Source organism: Hemitrygon akajei, chromosome 4 (assembly GCF_048418815.1).
Source record: "Hemitrygon akajei chromosome 4, sHemAka1.3, whole genome shotgun sequence".
NCBI classification, from domain to species: Eukaryota; Metazoa; Chordata; class Chondrichthyes; order Myliobatiformes; family Dasyatidae; genus Hemitrygon; species Hemitrygon akajei.
Genome location: NC_133127.1, coordinates 21,497,978 through 21,520,714, shown reverse-complemented (window position 1 = coordinate 21,520,714; position 22,737 = coordinate 21,497,978). Strand labels below are relative to the sequence as shown.

The following is a 22,737-nucleotide window of genomic DNA, read 5'->3' as shown; positions in this document are numbered from 1 at the left end:
GGCGAATCAGGTAGCATCCATGGAGGGGAACAAACAGTCAATGTTTCAGGCTGAGACCGACCGTCAGTCATAATGATAGATCACCAAGAGCACCACCAAGTGATCGAGTCTTTGGGTTTCAGTAAGCATCATAGTATTGAAGCAGTTATCATAAAAGCCAATACAATTAGTAAGGCAAAATAAATTTAATCTGACAGTACACATTTAGGTCAGAAACAGTACATAAAGGACTTACAATGCAGCAGCAACTAAAGATCTATAATTTCAGTGCTAATTTCACAGCAGTAAAGTGGAAATGTGGTAGGTGGATGGGAGTGAAATTGCTTAGATAGAATTAGCAGCATCAAACTGTTTGATGAATTAAATATATATTGATGACAGGAGGAATAAAAATAACTAAGGGCCCAGTCTGCTCTGGCTAGACCTGGGAAGAGCTCTTGCAGTTTCTGCCTTCACTTCCTTCTACTATCTGAGGGTGTGTACTCACAGGTGTGTGGGAATACACTGCCAGGTGTGGTGGTGTCATCATCATTGTGTGCCATGTCATATGACATTGATGACACAGGCACTCACGGTCTCCATGACCATGATTGTTCTTGGCAAAGTTTTCTACAGAAGTAGTTTGCCATTGCCTTCTTCTGGGCAGTGTCTTTACAAGACGGGTGACCCCAGCCATTATCAATACTCCTCAGAGATTGTCTGCCTAGTGTCAGTGGTTGCATAAGCTGCACCAGCTCCTCATATGACCATCCACCAGCTGCTCCCATGGCTCCATGTGACCCGGTCAGGGAGTGGGACTTAGCAAACACTACACATTGCCCAAGGGTGACCTGCAGGCTAGTGGAGGGAAAGAGCACCTTATGCTTCCTTTGGTAGAGGCATATCTCCATCGTATCACCCTTGGTAGACGCAGCCAATTAAGACATTTTTAGATAGTCATATGGATGAAAGAAATAAATGGAGGCTATGAGGGAGGAAAGGGTTTGAAGGTTGGTACAACCTTTGGGCTGAAGGTACTGTGTTGTGCTGCTCTGTTCTATGTTTACAATTTTATACACCTCTATCAAGTCACATCTCATCCTCCTTTGGTCCAAAGTGGAAAGCCCCAGCCTGTTCAATCTTCGCCTCTAAGACATGTTCTCTATTCCAGGCAGTATCCTGATAAATCTCCTGTGCAATCTCTCTAACACTTCCACATCCTTTCTATAATGAGGTTTTATACAGCTGCAAAGTTACTCAGGGCTCTTGCACTCAATCTCCAGAAGGCAAACATAACACACTCCTTCTTAACCTCCCTAATCATGTACTCTGCTTTCAAGTCTGACCCGCACACTTTCCTGGATTGTACTGTTTCCCTGTACTCAGAAAGACTTGAGACCCTCTACTTGCATGTGGCAGATGGTACAGGATGTGTTAATTCTGTTCACCAATTCAATTTTTCCGACGTGACCATTTTGTGCCCTTGTCTAATTGGTGGTGGGAACTGACTTGACTTCTCAAAGTTAAAATCAAAGTCGAAGTAAATATGTTATTAATTACGTATATGTTACCTCATTTTCTTGCAGGCATTTACAGGAAAATAAATAATTCATGAAAAAATGTATTCATAAACAAGACTGACAAACAGCCTCTGTTGAGATGAAGACAAATCATGTAATTAAAATTAATTAATTAATTAATTAGATAAAAAGGTAGGTATGTAGGAAGATAGATAATTCTGAGACCATGAATTTGCAGAGACCTTGATGGAGTCTGTAGAGAAATAAAAATAAATACAAAATTTTACAGAAAACCACACATAAACAGGCAGGACTGACAAATACCAATGTGCAAAAGACAAAACTGTGCAAATAAAAGTAATACTGAGAACGAGTTGTAAGGAGTCCTTCCCTGTGAGTCCGTAGGCTGTGGAATGAGTTCAGTGTTGAGGTGAATGAAGTTATCCACTCTGGTTCAGGAACCTGATGGTTGGAGGGTAATAATTGTTCTTGAACCTGGTGGCATGGGATCTAAGGCCTCCTGCCACATAGTAGAAGTGAGAAGAGAGCATGGCCTGGATGATGATTGCAGTCCTTCTGTCCCATAATGGTAATGGGTCGGAAGTTCCACGATTCAGACCCTGAGATGGTGAAGGAATGGCGACAGGATTCCAAGCTGGGTTGCTGTGTAATTGGGAGGGGAATCTGCAGGCGGTGGTGTTCCATTTGACTTCCCCCCTTTTCCTCCTTGGTGGAAACTGTCACGAGTAGGGGATTCAACTGGAGAAGTTTCAGATCTAATGAATCTTTTCTTTATTCGATGGAGGGGAAGTGGACCAAGTGGGAGACCAGCCAATGTTGGCAATAGGCTTCTATTCCCAAATTCCTCCACCATCAGATTTCACTCTTTTAGACCATAAGACATAGGAGCAGCTCCATCATTCTATCATGGCTGATTTATTATCCCTCTCAACCTTGCCTTCTCCCTGTAACCTTTCAACACGCTTGCTAATTAATCCCCACTCTAAATATATCAGATGACTTGGCCTCCACAGCAATAAATTCCACAGACTCACCACCCTCTGCTGAAGAAGTTACTCCTCATCTTTGTTCTAAAGGACATCCTTCTATTCTGAGACTGTGCCTCCTGATCCCCACTATAGGAAAAATCCTTTCCATGTCTACTGAATCTAGGCCTTTCAGTATTTCATGTTTCAATGAGATTTCCGGCCCACCTCCCTCCATTCTTCTAAACTCCAGCGGGTACTCTGGAGCGATTACTCCAGAGAGTAATTTATCTCTCTTTTGCTTACTACTATTGTTATATATACTCTATCTATTTTATTGTAATTGATAGCATATTTTATGCCACAAGACAACTTAACCACGTCTGGCAGTGATAAGATTCTGATTCTGCTTTCCACTTGTTCTGTGGTTCCACTCTCCCTGAATCTCTAATTCCCATATTATAATTCTCCAAGTAGCTGCAACCTTCAGGTCTGAACCCCCGATCATTCCTGAATTTACTCCTCTGTTTTTAATCGAGCACATGAGTTCATCCACTTTCTGGACTTCCCTGCCCTTCTGTCATCCCATAAGATCATAAAAAAGGAAGCAGAATTAGGCCTTTCGGCCCATTGAGTCTGCTTCACCATTCCATCATGGCTGATGTATTATTCCTCTCGACTCCATCCTCCTGCCTTCTCCGTGTAACCTCTGATGCCTTCACTAATCAGAAGTTTATCAACCTCCGCTTTAAATATACCCAATGACTTGGCCTCCTCAGCCGTATGTGGTAATGAATTCCGCAGTTTCACCACCCTCTGGTTAAAGAAATTCCTCCCCATCTCTGTTCTGCAGATTCTCCTTAAAACCCACCTTTTAGAATGAGCTTTCATTCACCTCCCCCAAGCATCTCCTGAGTTTTTTCCTTCTGAGCACCCTGTAATGTTTTCACTTGGTTATAGAGCAGGCTCTGTGTATTTGGAAGTGGCTTCTATTTACAGTATCGCTCTAGTTATTCAGCTCCTTCCTTTGCCAGTACCTCTTGTCACATGTACCAGTGGGAAGGTAACATTTAACACCACAAGGAACAGACACGAGGTTATTTTGACAAGTTGACAAGCTATTCAGTATCTTGTAGAGATCGCCATAAGATTCTTTGTGATTTCACTGTTCTAGTGAGAATACAGAATGTTTAACATGTAACAGAGGATGCCTGAATCAAGTTTAGTAGCATTAACAATATTTTCAAAGGATATTAACTCGGGTCAGAAGTTTTTACTTGCCCCATCTTCTCGGCTTTTTTTTAGATTATAGATAAAAATAAATAAGGAAGAGAGAGAGGTCCACAAGACACATCAAATTTGAAGGGGATAGGCTGGTGCAAGAAGCAGCAAAAAAAAAATTGGTTCCATGGCTCATGGATGGAAGGGAAGGCCGAGGGATGAGTAGGGCTCTGTGGTTCTGAAGCACTGTGGAAGTATTGCAGTTAAAGAGCATCTGATCAAGTTCAGCAGAGCAAGGAAGTGGGGCAGTGAAGGAATTGCAGGGAACAAGGAGGAATCGATGAGAGGGCCAGTGCAGAAGGATTGGATACACAGAGTGATGCAGAGTCAGTCAGAGGTCACAACACAAAAATGGGCCATTTGACTCATTGCTCTTCCCAAAATCTTCCTACTGCTTTGACTTGCTCTTGCCTCCATTGGGAATTCCTGTCACCCTGGTGTTGTACTCCACATCCTGGGCAGTCTTTGAGAAGGTCACGATGGAGACCATGTCCTCGCCAATGTCCACTTGTGAGCTCCAACGTTGGCAGATCAGCAGCTTCTTAAGCGCCCGCTGGAAGTCGCGATTGAGGAAGGCATAAAGCATGGGGTTAATGGTGGAGTTACAGTACCCCAGCCAGGTTATCACCTTGAAGACATGCACGATGACTTCACTGGTCTCCTCTGCGCTGTGCACCGCCAGCCAAACATTCAGGACAAAGTACGGCAGCCAGCATAGGACAAAAACAGAGATGATGATACTCATTGTCCGGGTGGCCTTGTTCTCCAGCTGCAGGTTGTTGGGGCGTTTGCTGTTGGGGTGGTAGTGGAGGTCCAGGGTCTGCGACATGATCCTGGTGGCCTTTAGGCGAGAGGCCCGGTAGATGAAGAAGTACATGCTGCACATGATCAGGAAGGGGATGTAGAAGGCTAAGGCAGACGCCACGATGGCAAATGTCCAGTTAGTCACAAAGACACATTCTGTGCCAGCATCAAAGTTAACGCCAGGTATTTCATTCCATCCTTGCATCACTGGCAGGAAGGATATCAGCGAAGAGTAGACCCAAATGGTCACGGCCATGATGATACATCTGCAAAAGCAATAAAGATGTAAGCACTGGCGTCCTGACGACGGGCAAAACTCAAATGGGCAGGAGGAATCATCTGAGGCACACAGAAACCAGCCTCCCCTCCACTTCTCACTGCCTGAGTAAAGCAGCCAGCAGAATCAAATACCCCACACACCCCAGATGTTGTCTTTTCTCCCCCCCCCCCCACCATCGGGCAGAAGATACAAACACCCAAAAGCAGAAATCATCAGGCTCAAGAACAACTTATAAGTATTGAATAGATCCGCCATACAATAAGATGGATTCTTGACCTCACAAGTTATAGTCTGTCTTCACTACACTTCCTCTCTGGCTGTGTTTTGGACTCTGTTATAGTTTTATTTAGTTATTGAATAGCCCTTCCAACCCATTGAGCCATGTCACCCAGCAATCCTGTAAGTTCACCCTAGGGGACAACTTACAATGACCAATTTACCCACCAATCGGTACATCTTTGGCCTGTGAGAGAAAACCAGAGCACCTGGAGAAAGTCTGTGCACTCACGGGGAGAGCGTACAAACTCCTTACAGGCAACAGTGGGAATTGAACCCATGTCGCCTGTACTGTAAAGCGTTGTGCTAACCACTACACTACTGTGCTGCCCTTGTAGTACTGTAATGATTCGATCTGATGAACAGTATGTAAGACAATCTTTTCACTATATCTATCTATATGTGACAATGATAAACCCATTTCAATTGCAACCCAAAGGGATGGGTTTAAACTCTAGAAGATCAAGGCTTACTAAAAGTCACAGAGGTGGTCTGCGATTTTTGGCACATTGCCCTTAAGAAACTAGCATTGACACAGCCATGATAGTTTGACAAATGGAAGATTTTATTGCTGCTGTGAGAATTCCCAGGAAAATCCATCCACTTCCTTACATTGTTAGTTCAGATCAAGCCACCACCTCCTGACATCTCTCCACCTCTCCTGCCTCCAGATACACACTAGATTACTTTTAATGCCCATCAGTCTCAATGGCTGTCAACAGTAACTTGATCCCCAATTCACGCCTTATATTTGCACATAAAGGATCAGCTTTGTCACAGGATCATCGAAACAAACAGTGAAACGAGTCATTTGGTACAATGACCAACACAGTCCAAAGATGTGCTGGAGGCAGCCAGTAAGTATTGCCACGCTTCCGGTGCCAACAAAAACATGTCCTACTCCTACCCGTACTTCTTTTGAAATGTAGGAGGAAAGCGGAGCGCCTGGGGGAGACCCATGCATTATGGGGGAAATGTACAAACTCCTTACGTACGGTGGCGTGAATTGAATGCTGATAGCTGATTGTTGGTGCTGTAAAACGAACACACTAACCACTACGCTACCAGGCTGCCCTGTGCAGAGTCACTGCGCCAGGCAACTTCGGCACAGGTTGAGCAGAGGAGCCATTTGGTGATTGTATCTGTTGGACCATTAAGAGAAGTCAACAGCAGAATGGGAGTTCTCGGTCTTATCCTGCAGCTACAAGGAATCTCTGGACTCTCCCCTGACCTGCAAGTTGGTGATTGGGAAGGTCAGCCATTGAAAATTCTGCCTGGCGTTTTACAGGAAGATCAGATTCAGATGCATTTACTTATCGCGTGTTAACCAAAACGTACTGTAAAATTGCTCAACAACCAATTCAACCTGAGGATGTGTGGGCTCCAGTCCGCAGGTGTCACCACACATTCCGACACCAGCAAAGCACGCCCACAATGTTCAGCAGAACAACACACGTAAAAACAACAGCAAAAACAGAAAAATAATAAGCCCCTTTCCTCTCTCCCGTTCACACACACATATAGTTTTCCAACCTAGGGAAAGATGCCCTAGGCCTCTGGCCTCCAGTGGAATGTATCCAGTCCCATGCTTGTCTCCGGATGACTTTCTACTCATCAGAATGCCCCTTATTATGTTAGATCCTAGGAATTCCCAATACCCGTCTTTCCCCGACCATAAAGCCCTGGGCATCTACCACCCAATTCTTTCTTGTCTTAGAATTTTAACCAAGTAGAGCATCTCATCATTCACCTCAATGTGCAATTGCTTTACAATGCCAGCTTTCACCAATCAGCGTTCAGTTCCTGCTACTCATAAACTCGAGAAACCCCGCAGATGCTGGAAATCCAAAGCAACACACACAAAATGCTGGAGGAACTCAGCAGGTCAGGCACCATCTAAGGAAATGAAAAAAAGACAGTCGACGTTTCAGGCGGTGACCTTTCTTCAGGACTGAGAAGGAAGGGGGAAGATGCCAGAATAAAAAGGTGAGGGGAGGGGAAGGAGGCTAGCTGGTAGGTGAAGCCAGGTGGGTGGGAAAGGTAAAGACTGGAGAGGAAGGAATCTGATAGGAAAGGAGAGTGAACCATAGGAGAAAGGGAAGGAGGAAGTGATCCGGGGGAAATGGTAGGCAGGTGAGAGGAGTGAAAGGTCAGAGTGGGGAAAGAGGAAGGGGAGGAGGAGGGAGGATTTTTTTTACCGGATGGAGAAATCAATGTTCATGCCATCAGGTTGGAGGTTACCCAGATGGAATATAAGGTATTGTTCTTCCACCGTGAGGGTGGCCTCATCTTGGCACAAGAGGAGACCATGGACCAACATGTCAGAACAGGGATGGGATTTGGAATTAAACTGTTTAGCCACCGGGAAGTTCTGCTTGTGGTAGATGGAGAGGGTGAACTCGATGAAGCGGTCCTCCGTATGGGCAGGTGTAGTACTCAGGCTGGTTCCTGTCACAGCCTGTAAGGAGTTTGTACATTCTCCCCGTGACCACGTGTGTTTCCTCCGGGTGCTCCAGTTTCCTCCATTACTCTAAGGACGGAGAGGTTAGGTTAGTAAGTTGTGGGATTGAAATGTAGGACATTTGGGTGACATTTGCAGACTGCCCCCACGCCAATTGACACGAATTTCTTTTGACTGAAATGACGCATTTTACTGCATGTTTCGATGCACCTGTACGCTTGACAAATAAAGCTAATCTTCAAGATATTTAATCATCAAATGGCTCCATTTATCTAGTCTAGCAGTTTACTTCATCCATGCAGAGAAATGTTCAATGCCCTGACAACTCTGATAGTTGAACAATGACAATCAATATTGTGAAGTGTACTATTCAGTAAAATGGGTTGGACATACAACATTACAACTAAAATGGTCTCCAAGCAAGAGTGTCCGTTACTAAGGGCAATTATTATTGAAGATCTGAATTAGCAAAGATGGCTTTTCTCATTGGTAGGGTGAGAACCAGGTACAATGACTTGACTGACCTTTTGCGAGACATCCTCTTTGGGTAGTTGTAAGGCGTAACTACTGAACAGTACCGGTCCAGGCTAATGAAACACAGGGTGACAATGGAGGCTGTGCAGAACATGACATCGAAGGAGATCCAGACTTTGCAGAACTGATGACCAAACATCCACAATCCTGTCACTTCATAGATAATACTGCAAAAGGAAGAGGAGCCCAGACAGTCAATGGAAAAAAAAAATCATACTCTGACCTAAATCTTTCAGCATCTTCACATTTCAACTGCACTTACAGCAAGGCTGAAACTCCTTACTATAAATAAGATAATCATGAATAAATCCAGTCAAATGCCTAACAAAACCAGTTCATTCTCCCAAGACAGTACCCATAACCTTCCAATTGCTGCGCATCCACGTGCCTTTCTAAAAGCTTCTTGAATGCCTCTATCGTATTCGCCTTCACCACCATTGCTCCTTAGAATGCGTACCCTCTAATCCAGGCAGCGTCCTGGTAAGGCTCTTTGCAGCCTCATTGCAGCCTCAAAAGTCCTCCACACCTAGATTGTCAAGATATCGATTCAAGATTGTTTAATGTCATTTCCTGTACACAAGTGTAAGGAGAATGAAATAATTGTCACTCCGGATCCAATGCAGAACAACAAAAGACACAACAAAAGATACAGGACACAAAATGATTTTAAAACAGTAATTATTAATACATAAGATTGCTTATATACCTAGATTGATTATATGTTATAAAGTGAAGCTAGGCTGTACACAAGTTGACTGATCAGAAATAATAAAGTAGTGGTGGGGGTATTGATCGGTCTTACTGCTTGGGGAAAGCAACCGTGTTTTGAGTTTGGTGGTCCTGATATGGATGCATGTAGCCTTCTCCCTGAAGGGAGTGGGATAAACAGTCCATGAGCAGAGTGTGTGGGATCCTTCATGAAGTTACTGGTCCTTTTCCGGCATGTTTCTATATAGATGTCCTTTCCTGATTGTGTAGGATGGGTTCTGGGACGATGAGAGGTTGTGTGAGATGTGCACCGCCAGGAGTTTGAAAGTGCTCACAGTTTCCACTGCTGTGTTGCCGACGTAAAGAGGGGTGTGAGTGCTCCGAGTTCTCTTCAAGTCGATAACAATCTCCTTTGACTTGCTGACATTAAGGAAGAGGTTATTTGTCTGGCCCAAGATGTCAAACTCCTCCACCTCCTCTCTGTAGGCCGTCCCACCATTGTTGGTGATGACTGTCATGTCATTAGCAGACTTGACGGTGCGATTGCTCGGGCATTTGGCCGTGTAGTCATGTATGAGGAGTGCGTACAGTGTTGGGGCACCCGTGTTGGGGAGGGAGCTGCAGTTGTGCATCCTGACTCTCTGTATATTTGTTAGGAAGTCCAGCACCCAGTTGCACAATGGTACTAAGTCATACTCAGACCTAAATCTTTCAGATCTTTACATTTAAACTGCAAAATACCGCAAGGCTGGAACACTCAACTTTGCGCTTGACCCAAAGGAGGTTACCTTCCATTTTTCTGTCATCTTTCTAAGAGTTTCTAAAATACTCCAAATGCATCTCCCCCTGGCAGTGTGTTCCATGTACCCACCACTCTGTGTAAAAAAAAACTTACCTCTGACATGGAAACATGGCGTTCTGTCCAAGCCCATCCAAGCTAGTCCCAGATGCCTCTACTTGGCTCATATCACTCTGAAATTTTCCTATCTATATACCTATTCAGGTGCTACTTAAAAGTTTCCATTGTACCTGCAGTAACTGTTTTTAAAGCAGAGGATGTAAGGGCATCAGTGGTTATGGGGAGAAGGCAGGAGAATGGGGGTTGAGAGGAATAATGCAGCAGACTCGATGGGTGGATTGACCTAATTCTGCACTATGTTTACTGGTCATAACCACTTCCTCCGGCATCTCACTCTCTATGCATACTGTGTGTATCACCCTTTGCATGAAGCAGTTGCCCCTCGTCACTTTAAAGTCCTTCCTCTCTCACCTCCTGCCTATGCCCTCCAGCTTTTGGTTTCCTTTCTCAGGAAGAAGGACAGTGTACATTCACCCTATCTATGCCCACATGATTTTATGCACATCTGTAAGGTCACCTCCCAGTCTCTTACGCTCTGCGGAATAAAACCTTAGCCTTAAATTCAAGTTCAAGTTTGTTGTCATTTAACCGTGCATATGTATACATGTATATGTAAACGAAACATTTCTCAGGGACCAAGGTGCAAAACACAGTGCATGTATCACATACAGTACATAAAATAATGTTAACAGATAATAAAAAATATTCTGTAGATGTGCAGGTACACAGTAACATATAGTTAAATATGCAACTGCATTACTGCTACTGGTCCCATCATAAATAATGTGTACTAGGTAGAAGCAGGTTGTTCAGAAGTCCCACAGCCTGGGGAAGAAGCTGTTACTCAGTCTAACATCCTTGTTCTTATACTGTGGTACCCTCTGCGTGACGGATAGGAGGTCACAGAGTTTGTGGGATGGACGGGAGGAGTTCTTGACAATGCTGAGGGTTCTACAAAAGTAGCGCTTCTGTTATACGTTCTGGGTAGGGTGGAGAGAGACCTTGATGATTCTCTCAGCAGTCCTCACCATTCATTGCATAGTCTTGCAGTCAGATAGCTTGCAATTCCCATACCAGACTGTCATACAACTGGTCAGGACACTCTCAGTGGTACTCTGGTAGAATATGGTTACAATAGGGGTGGGGAGCCTCACTTGCCTCTATCTCCTCAGGATGCCATGCCACACCGCCAGTGGAGTGCCTGGGCCCAACACTGCCCCCTCCCCACCAAGTCCATGCACATACAAGACAACTAGCCCATATAGAATATCAGTAAAAATACAACCGTACAAGATATACATGCATATGTCTAGACCCCCCAGCCCATCAAAATCTTCCGTCAACCAATCTTTTATGAGCTTAAACTCCTCTGAGAGTTTTAAGTCTATGTCAAGAATTATTTGCCTAAATTTACGCTGTAACACTAAAATAAACTGTGTTTAAGACTACTTTGTTAACTGGAAGTATTTCCTGATAATAGTGATTGTTGACAGCTAAACCTCGCCGTGGAGACTAAACAGTGAATTAAACTAATCCTTAGAGCGTGGTTGATACAATGTAATCTCCCTAAAGTGAGGGTACTCACAGACGCTTGCATCGGATAGAACTTGAAGTCTTCTCTTAAGTTCTGAATTAGTGAACAGTAGTGTCATCACACACCCCATAATTTATGGAACTGGAGTGGAAACAGAACATCCTCAAACCCAAGGAGCTGCCTAAGAAGTGAGGCTGATCAATAGCAGAAATCTTTACTGCAGCTGCATTCATCCATCACTGGCACCAGCCTACCTGCCATCAAGGACAAACATACAGAAAGGTGCCGGAAAAAGACCACCAATATGATGAAGCATACCATCCACTCTATTTATGGACCATCTGTCGCACTCCAGGACCACCAAACAATTACTTCCCCAAGCCATCAGGCTGATAAACACCACCCATTAAACCACTCCATCCCGCCCCTCCAACACCACTACATACAATTATTATCAAAGTATTTAAAAATGTATACAACCTTGTGATTTGTCTGCTTACAGGCACCACAAACCAAAAAGTACCCAATTAAAAAAAGACCAGCACCCAATGCACAGAAAAAGAGGGGAAAAACACAAATCATGCAAAACAATTAAAGCAAGCAACAGATATTCGAACAAAACATCACCTGGCATCACTTTTTGCACATACAACCAGTCTATGTATATAACAGTTATACGTACATTGTGTTTTATAGAACTGCTTTTATATTTATGTTTCTTGTGGTCTTTAAGCTTGTTGTGTTTTTTCATGCTGCATCTAATCTGGAGGAACAATTACTTTGTTCTCCTTTACAGTTGTGTACTGAAGAATGGCAGTAAGATGAAATTCTGAAGGCATGGCAGTGTGCCTGAGAGGGTGGTAGAAGCAGAGTGGCTGACAACATTTCAGAAGTGTATAGACAAGCACTTGGATCAGCTGGGCATAGAGAACCTTGGGCCAAGAGCTGGGAGATGGCTTCCCACTGGTTGGCATGGATATGGTGTACTGAATGGATCAATGTAAACTGCCAAAAAAAAACTGGCACTAAAAATGTAATTTTACAGCTGGGAGTTCTTCTCCTTTACTGGAGATTATTTAAAATTTAAGATTATTTTTATTCTAACTCTTTTGTCTCTCGCTCTCAACATATTGTTTTAGATCCCTTTATTTTGCTTTGTATACGTGATTAAACAATGAACATTTCAGTTTAGTAAAACATACGAAAAGTGCTGGAGGAACTCATCAAGCCAGGCAAGTCCATGGAGGGGAACACACAGTTGACATTTCAGGCCGAGACCCTTTATCAGGTCTGCAAAGGAGGCGAAAGCCAGGATAAGAGGGGGACAGGTGAAGGGGGTAATATCCTCTACTGCCATGATGGGGGCGAACTCCTGATGAAGGACCTCAGCCCAAAACGCCAACTCTTTATTCATTGTAATAGGTGCTGCCTGATCTCCTGCATTTAGTATGTTACTTTAGAGGAGCTGCACCTCATACTCTGTCTGGGTAGCCACCAACCTGATGAGACACATATTGATTTCTCTAACTTCTGCTGATTTCTCTCCCCTCCCCCTGTTCTCTTTTTCCATTCACTATTCCGATTCCCCTTTTACCCCTTCCCTGTTCCTCACCTGCCTATTGCCTCTCTGTGGTTCCCTTTCCTCTTCTTCTCCATTCTTATCATATTCATTTTTCTTCAGCCCTTTACCTCTCACACCCATCACCATCCAGCTTCTTATTTCATTCCCCCTACTCTACTCACCTTCCCCTTCAACTGGCCTCACCCGTCACCTGCCAGCTTGTACTCCTCCCCTATGACTGAATGTAAAAGGAATAATTGACTCGTTCGTTTGCTATGTGCCATGTTGCATGACATTGGCAATCATGGTCTTTCCATAAGCATGACTGTTCTTGGCAAATGTTTCTACAAAAGTGGCTTTCCATTGCCTTCTTTGGGGCAGTACCTTGACAAGATGGGTGATCCCCGTCAATACTCTTCGGAGATGGTCTGCCTGGTGTCAGTGGCCACATAACTAGGACTCGTAATAAGAACCAGCTTCTCATATGACCATCCTCCACTTGCTCCCATGGCTTCATGTGATCCTGATCAGGGTGAGGAGAAGCTAAGCAGGTGTTACACTTTGCCCAAGGATGACTCGCAGACTAGCAGAGGGAAGGAGCACCTTACACCTCCTTTAGGAGAGACATAGCTCCACCGTGCTGCCCAATAATTGACAAATGCCATTAAAACCCCCGCACACCTTTATCCCAGGTATGAGCCAGTAACAAGACTGGCAGATTGGCCTTTGGCATCCTTACCATCTATCAATAATTTTAAACCCCAACCCACACAGTTGTTTTCCATGCCTGCTCTATTTCAATAAGCATAAGGCCTCCATACGAAAACAACCACTTTCAGACGTTAGTGGAAGAGAATAGGTATTTTTGTTTTAACAGATTTACTCAGGGTGTATGTGACCATTCCTAGCTGCCTGGACAATTTGTTTGCTTGCTGGGTGAATTTGTTGCAGAATGCAGTAGACAGGAAAAGGCAGGGTCTATTTTTGCTGATAGGCATTAGTGAGTCAACAGGACAGATCTTCCAACAACAATATATTAAGTGACTTTTCTAACAGATAACATTCTGTGCTACGCTGATCTGCTGCTTCAGCCTTTGGATAGCTCCTTTCCCCAGAAATTCCACCCACCACAGACCTGAAGCATTAACTTACCAAAACGTAACAATAAGATAAGACCATAAGAACATAAGACCATAAGACACAGGAGAAGAATCAGGCCACTCAGCCTATCAAGTCTGCTCTGTCATTTCATCATGGCCGATCCTGGGTCCTATTCAACCCCATACACCTGCCTTCTCACCATATCCCCTGATGTACTGACCAATCAGGAAACTATCAACCTCTGCCTTAAATATACCCACGGACATGGCCGCAGTCTGTGGCCGAGCATTCACCACTCTCTGCCTAAAAAAATTCCTCCTCACCTCTAGTCTTAAAGGTTGCCCCTCAATTTTGAGGTTGCGCCTTCTGGTTCTGGAAACCCCCACCGGAGAAAACATCCTCCCCACATCCACCATATCTAGTCCTTTCAACATTTGGTCAGTTTCAATGAGATCCTGACACAATCTTCTAAATTCCAGTCAGTACAGGCCCAAAGCTGCCAAAGGCTCCTTATATGTTTAACCCTTCATACCCAGAATCATCCTCGTGAACCTCCTCTGGACTCTCTCCAATGACAACACATCCTTTCTGAGATATGGGGCCCAAAACTATCAATAATAGTCCAAGTGCAGCCTGATTAGTGTCTTATAAAGCTTCAGCACTATCTTCTTGTTTTGATACTCGATTCCCCTTGAAATAAATGCCAACATTGCACTTGCCTTCTTTACCACAGACTCAACCTGTAAATTAATCTTCTGGAGTCTTGCTCGAGAACTCCCAAGTCCCGCTGCACCCCAATGTGTGAATTTTCTCCCCATTGAGATAATAGTTTGCACTATAGTTCCTTTTACCAAAGTGCATTGTCATATATTTCCCAACACTGTATTCCATCTGCCACTTTTTTGCCCATTCTTCCGATTTAAGTCCTGCTGCAAAGAGTGTAGAGAAAATTTATAAGAATGCTGCCAGGACTTACTTGAGGACCTGAGTTAGAGAAAAGTTGAATAAGTTAGGACTTTACTCCCTGGAGCATAGGAGAATGAGGGGAGATAGAGGTATACAAAATAATGAGGGGTATAGATAGGGTAAACACAAACAGGCTTTTTCCAATGAGGGTGGGTGAGAATAGAACTTGAGGTCATAGTTTAAGGGTGTAAGGTGAAATATTTAAGGGAATATGAGAGGAAACATCTTCACTCAGAGGGTGGTGAGAGTGTGGAACGAGCTGCCCGTGGAAGTGGTGGATGTAGATTTGATTTCAACACTTAAGAGAAATTTGGATAGATACATGAATGGGAAGGGTATTGTCCAAGTACAGATTAATGAGACTAGCCAGATTAATAGCTTGGCACAGACTAAATGGGCCAAAGAGCCTGTTTCTGTGCTGTAGTGGTCTATAATTCTCTATGGTTCACTCTGTTTCTCTCTTCACAGCTACTGCCTGATTTGCTGTGTTTCTTGTATATTCTGCTTTATCTTAGAACTCCAGCATCTGCTGGATTGTTGCAGGACATAGAACATGGACAGGCCATATGCACATCATGTGAGCACCTAGTGTCTGTGAGTGTGCTATGTTGGCACTGGAGCATTGGCAAAACTTGAGGGCTGCTCCCAACACATCCTTCGGTTGATTGGTTGTTAACACAAACGACACATCTCACTGAATGTTTCGATATACATGTGATAAATAAATCTGAATCTGAAGCAATAAACTAAATCTCTTCTGTCTGTACATGATCAATATCCCTCCAGCCCTTCCATACTCATACGTCTATCTAAACTCCACTGTTGTGTCAACTCCCACCACTACCCCAGGCAGCCCGTTCCAGGCACCTATCACTTACTGTGTGAAGAAAACTTGCCCTGCATATCGTTTAAACTTCAAAGTAAACTTATTATCCATACATGTCACTATATGCATACAACCCTGCGATTCATTTTCTTGTGTGAATAACTCAGGAAGTCAACAGAATAATAACCACAGCAGAATCAATGAAAGGTCGCACAAAATTGGGCTTTCAACCAGAGTATAGAAGACAAGAAACTGTGCAAATACAAAAAGAAAGAAATAATTATAATAAATAAGCAATAAATATAAAAATCATGAGAAGCAGAGTATTCAAAAGTACGGTAAGTCTATTGGTTGTGGGAACATTTCAATGAAGAGGCAAGTGGGCTTCTCACTTTATCTACATATTCTGAAGTATTTGACATTCTACCCTAGGAGTTTCTGACAGCTTTGTCTACTTATGCTGCTCATGATTTTATAAACTTACATCAGGTCTCCCCTCAGCATCCAATGCCCTAGAGAAAAATAAATCAAAATAGATTTCTGCAGCTTGTATAGGATCCATAAACCTTAATTTCCTGAATATTCATATGCCAGTAGAAGACCTCTAAAACCCTTCTGTAGTATCTGCTTTGGCCACTTCCTCAGCTTTCCAACCATCTTCAGTCTCTGTGTAAAAACTTGCCCTGCACACCTCCGATAAACTTTCCTCCTCTTACCTTACTTGACATTCCAACGTGGGGAATAAAAGATTCTGTCCACCCTGAGCTTTTGTTCGTTTTGCGCTATTCCACCACCATGAAGGTGCTTGGCGATTTTCTCGGAAGTGGTTTGCCACTGTCTTTTTCTCAGCAGTGTCTTTATAAGATGGGTGACCCCAGCCGTTATCAATACTCTTCCAAGTCTGTCCGCCTGGCATCAGTGGTTGCATAACCAGGATCTGCACTGGCTGCTCATACGACCATCCACCACTTGCTCCCGTGGCTTCACGTGACCCTGACTGGGGGCTAAGCAGGTGCTACACTTTTCCTGAGGGTGACCTGCAGGCTAGCAGAGGGAAGGAGTGCCTTACACCTCCTTTGGAAGAGACATATCTCCACCTCCTCACCCCTTACCCTGTCTATGCCTCTTGTGCTTTTACAAACCTATCAAGTCTCCCCTTAGCATTCGATGGGCCAGAGAAAACAACCCAAGTTTGACCAACATCTCTTTATAGCTCATAATGTCTAATCTGACAGCATCCTGCTAAACCTCTTCGCACCCATTCCAAAGCCTCCATATTCTTCCTGTAATGAGGTAAACAGAACTGCACTGCAATTAATTGTGGTGCTTTTTATAATAACCTGGCACTTTTCATCTTCACTTTACAGTGCCGGTCTATAACCTTATGTATCTATTGATGCTAGTGCCCAGGGGATGATAGAACTTAGAACAGTACAGAACAAGAGTAGAACCTTCAGCCCATGATATCGACCTGAATTAATGAAGACAATGATGATTAATTATCTAATCCCTTCCATCCACTCATGAGATATGATCATGAGTTCTCTCTCTGTAAGATCACGTTATTCCAGTGTCCTCATCCCAATAGTTCATGGACGGCAGGACTGGGCTGGCTCTCATAATGGCGGAGGGTTACAGGCCTAAAATACGGGTACACCAAAGGTAAGCGTGCGTGTCTGGTTAATCATCATGGCAAGGAACGTGAGTTCAACAGCATTATCAACACCCAGTAAAAATAAAAACATTCAAGCAATGCAATGAACTAAAATAAAGGTGAATTCATCATTTGCCTGCAGTGGAGAACTAAATCAGCTGCAAAATACAGGTGACTTTTCCATTCCCTTTCTTCTTTCACTGTAGAATTGCTCCCAGCATAAACATCCTAACATTGTGGCAGAGCATTTGATGAAACACTAAACAAGCTCCAACAGCTGAAAGGCTTTTTCAAGGATTCAGTTAGTCATAATGGCCAGTCATCAATTTCCAATAGAGACAAGGCACATTAAGTAGCGTACAACACCTGCTGCTGAAGTCTGTGCTAAGGAGCAGAACCACACTCAGTGGTTACTTCATCAGGTACCTTATGTACCTCATAAAGTGACCATTAAGTGTATGTTCACGGTTTTCTGCTGCTGTAGCCCATCCACTTTAATGTTCAGAGATGCACATCAGCATCCCACTGTTGAAATGAGTGGTTATTCAGGTTACTGTCGCCTTCCAGTCTGGTCAATTCTCCTCTGACCTCTCTCATTAACGAAGTGTTTTTGCCCTCAGAACTGCTGCTCACCGGATGCTTTATGTTTTTCGCACCATTCTCTGTAAGCCCTGGAGACAGTTGTGCTTGAAATTCCCAGGAAATCAGCAGTTTCTGAGATACTCAGGGCACCCCATCTGGCACCAACAATCACTCCACAGTCAAAGTCACTTCGATCATATTTCTTCCCCATTCCAATGTTTAGACTGAACAACAACTTAACCTCTTGAGCATATCTGCATGCTTTTATGAGTTATTCCCATGACTGACTGATTAAATATTTTCATTAACAAGCAGGTGTACAGATAGATAGATAGATAGATAGATAGATAGATACTTTATTCATCCCCATGGGGAAATTCAACTTTTTTTTTCCAATGTCCCATACACTTGTTGTAGCAAAACTAATTACATACAATACTTAACTCAGTAAAAAATATGATATGCATCTAAATCACTATCTCAAAAAGCATTAATAATAGCTTTTAAAAAGTTCTTAAGTCCTGGCGGTAGAATTGTAAAGCCTAATGGCATTGGGGAGTATTGACCTCTTCATCCTGTCTGAGGAGCATTGTATCGATAGTAACCTGTCGCTGAAACTGCTTCTCTGTCTCTGGATGGTGCTATGTAGAGGATGTTCAGAGTTATCCATAATTGACCGTAGCCTACTCAGCGCCCTTCGCTCAGCTACCAAAGTTAAACTCTCCAGTACTTTGCCCACGACAGAGCCCGCCTTCCTTACCAGCTTATTAAGACGTGAGGCGTCCCTCTTCTTAATGCTTCCTCCCCAACACGCCACCACAAAGAAGAGGGCGCTCTCCACAACTGACCTATAGAACATCTTCAGCATCTCACTACAGACATTGAATGACGCCAACCTTCTTAGGAAGTACAGTCGACTCTGTGCCTTCCTGCACAAGGCATCTGTGTTGGCAGTCCAGTCTAGCTTCTCGTCTAACTGTACTCCCAGATACTTGTAGGTCTTAACCTGCTCCACACATTCTCCATTAATGATCACTGGCTCCATATGAGGCCTAGATCTCCTAAAGTCCACCACCATCTCCTTGGTCTTGGTGATATTGAGACGCAGGTAGTTTGAGTTGCACCATATCACAAAGTCCTGTATCTAATGTACCTAATAAAGTGGCCACAAAGTGTATGCACTTCCCATGTTAAGTGGCAACTAAATTTATGGATTTCCCCATCCTTAAGATTCATTATTTTGTAATGCCCTGGACTTGTGCCATTACCTCCAGATGTGCCAACACCAAAAGTGCAGAGCTGGATTTAATAATAATTTAACATATACTGTACATCTCAAGATGAGTGGATTTTGCAGCTTTTGGTGTGGGATTAAAGAGGATAGCCCATTGTAAGGAGAATGGTGGGGATTGGGAGGGGGAGAGATAGAGAGAGAGAATGGAGAAGGAGGGAAACGGGTTAAGGGAGAGGTAGAAGGAGAATGAGACAAAGTAGTATTGGATGAGGAGTGTAGGAGGGAGAGAGGGAGAGTTTGTGACGGAAGCACTGAGTCAAGTGAGGGGGGGGAGACAGGTGTAAAGGAAAGGGAAAAAGGAGAGTAAGGGGAAGGAAGACCAAGTGAAGAGGGAAGAGAGTGAGGGAGAAATAGTCTGAGGAGGGGTAGAGTGAGGGAGGCAAAGCCAAGGAATGAATGAGGTGGTGAAAATGAGGGGTAGAAGGGAACAATGAGAGAAGGCAGAGTGAAGGGGAAGAACTGAGCAAGAATGGCTTTGGATTTGGTCTGATTCACCCTGGGCAGTTCCTCTCACAGGCAGGGTCTAATATGCTCTTATATGGACAGCACACCATGGGGCATGAAAGAACAGAAGCAGCTGGAGACTATTCTGCTCTTCAAGTGTGCTCTACTATTCAATTTCAGGGCTGTTCTTTTACATCACTATGGTTTTGTAAACTAGTTTTGAGACAGAGTTGCACAGCACAGGGACAAGCCCTTCGGCCCATCTACACCAATTCTATTCATCTGTATTAGGACTGTGGTGCCAACGGCATCAGTAAGACCGAGAAATTTTCTGTGGACTTCAGGAAGGGGAATTCAAGGGAACACACAGCAGTCCTCTTTGAGGGATCAGAAGTGGAAAGGGTTTTCAACTTTCTGGATGTCAACATCTCTGAGGAAAAATAGAGGGCTATGGGTAACACTAGGTAATTTCTAAAGTAAGTACATGTTCGACACAGCATTGTGGGCTGAAGGGTCTGTATTGTGCTGTAGGTTTTCTGTGTTTCCATATTCCTGTCTATGCTGGGCCCAACGTATTAATGCAGTTCCAAAGAAGACATGCCAGAGGCTATATTTCATTAGGAATTTGGGGAGAATTGGTATGTTTCCAAAGACACACTCAAATTTCTACAGATGTATGGCAGAGGGCATTTGAACTGGTTGCATCAATGTCTGGTGTGGAGGGGCCACTGGACAGGATCAGAAAATGCTGCAGGAAGTTGTAAATTCAGCCAGGTCCATCGTGGGCACTAGCCTCCCCAGCTGCCAGGACACCTTCAAATGGCAATGTCTCAAAAATGTGGCATCCATCAGCAAGGATCACTATCACCCATGATCGAAGAGGAGGTTCAGGAGCCTGAAGACACACATTGAATGATTCAGGAACAGCTTCCTCCCTTCTGCCATCAGGTTTCTGAGTGGACAATGAACCCATGAACACACTTCAGTATTTACTTTCCCTTTTTTCTACATTACTGACGTAGTTATATGTATGTGCATTGTTTTTATTCTTATGAATTGCAGTGTACTGCTGTGCAACACAACAAATTTCACGACATTTGCCCGTGACGTTAAACCTGATTCTGATAAATCCTTCTATGCTTTTCTTATTTAAATGTTGATCTAAATACCTCTTAAATGTGGCAACTGTATCTGATTCCATCCTCTCCCCCTAGCTGTGAGTCAGGGAATCAACCACTCTCTGAATTTGTTTTAATGTTCCCTTACGAATCCCTCCTCTCACCTTAGACCTGTGCCATCTTGTTTTTGAAACCTCTATCATGGAAAAGATAGGTGTTGATTATCTATAGCTTTTATGATCTTATGTACTTTGATCAGCTCATCTCTCAGCCTCCTTTGGTCCAGGGAAAACAAGCCCAACCTATCCAGTCTCTTCCCCATTACAAAAGTCCTCCAATCCCGGCAGCATCCTGAAGAACCTCCTTTGTACCCTTTCCTTCAGTGAAACCACATCCTTCCTGTCCTGTGCCAGCCAGAACCACACACAGTACTCCATGTGTGACCTATCTATGGATTTTTACATTGGCTTAAAAAATCACAAGTTCTTCCCCAGACAATGATGATTCGAGGGTGCTCGTACAACCTTGCATCTTGAATTACACAGCCTTTACCTACTATCTGATGAGCTCCATCAGCTTCTGAACTGCACTCTATTTATCTACGAAGACCTCAATAACATTTTAGCAGAGCTTTGCCTTCGCACATTCGAAAGAGGTTAAGTGACTCGCAGCATTCTGCCCATAATTGATGTTACACTCTGTGCATCAACCGTAGCTAAAAATATGCTGAAATAATAAATTATGTTTTGCTGTGTTGGGCGTTTCTGTTTCTTTGATCTATCCTGACAGAACAACGCCAACTTATCTGCTTCACCCATCACCCACTTTGCTCAAAATCACAAACAGCCTTAAATATTTAAGCCTTCTTAACTCACGGAATTTGCTCAAGGGATTATGATGATTTAGTGATAAGTCTGAATAAAACCACTCGCCAGCAGGAGATGAACCCAGATGTGTAGTTTCACCAGAATTAAATGTTGTACATGTTGGAAATCTGAAATCTGCTACACAGCAGCACTGTAGTTAGTTAACACTTTACAGCGCCAACTACTGTGATCGGGGTTCAATTCCCACGGTTGTCTGCTAGGAGTTTGTACGTTCCCCCCACAACCATGTGGGTTTCCTCTGGGTGCTTCAGTTTCCTTCCACATCCCAAAAGACAAACAGGTTAGGGTTAGTGAGTTCTGATCATGCTACGTTGGCACCAGAAATGTGGTGACACCACATTCTTGGACTGTGTTGGTCATTGATGCAAACAACGCATTTCACTGTATGTTTTAATGTGCAAGTGACAAATGCTCATTTTTAAGGGAAAAACGATAAATCTTTATACAGGAAATGTTGGGTACATTCAGGAGGTCAGGCAGCATCTGCAGAGAGAGAAAGAGAGACACACAGAGGCGGTGTTTCAAGCCAAGGACCGCTCATCAGAATTGGGGAAAAATTGGAAAAGATACAGGTTTTAATCTGCAGAGGTACTTGGGGGAGGCAGGGGCGGAAAGGGGGAAGGGACTTAAGAATATCAGATCCAGATAAATGATGAGCTGGAGAAGAGCTCATGGACTGCTGGAAAATGATTCCAGAGAGGCAGCAAAGGTTGCAGACAATATGAAGATAGGTGGAGAGGCAGGTAGCTTTGAGGAAGTAGAGAGGCTACAGAAGGACTGTGACAGATTATGAGAATGGGCAAGGAAAAGGCAGATGGAATACAGTGTCGGGAAGTGTACGGTCATTCACTTTGATAGAAGAAATGAAAGGGTTGACTATTTTCTAAATGGTCTTATGGTGGTTTTGCCTGAAAGAAGCTGATGAGTAACAAAAGTTGCATCTGTGAGGTGTTATTCAAATGAGATGAATGAAACTCTGAAGCACTACGAGTCAAAAATAAACTGAATGCTGGAAATGTCAATGACTGGATATTCAGACATTGTAAAGTTCATTGCTAAACCCCAAGGGCTGAACATGCCAA

At 43.6% G+C, this 22,737-nt stretch overlaps 1 protein-coding gene across 1 annotated transcript in view; it reads right to left on the bottom strand.

The window, feature by feature from the left end:
* Positions 1 to 214: 214 nt before the first annotated feature.
* The window catches only part of LOC140726158 (histamine H2 receptor-like), a 39,016-nt gene continuing 16,493 nt past the window's right edge, over positions 215 to 22,737 (bottom strand). Inside the window, exons 3-4 of the mRNA XM_073042144.1 lie at positions 8,112 to 8,288; positions 215 to 4,836 (exon numbers count right to left, since the gene is read on the bottom strand). Of these exons, the coding sequence (XP_072898245.1) occupies positions 4,155 to 4,836; positions 8,112 to 8,288 (859 nt within the window). The 3' untranslated portion in view covers positions 215 to 4,154. The remainder of the gene's footprint in view (positions 4,837 to 8,111; positions 8,289 to 22,737) is intronic.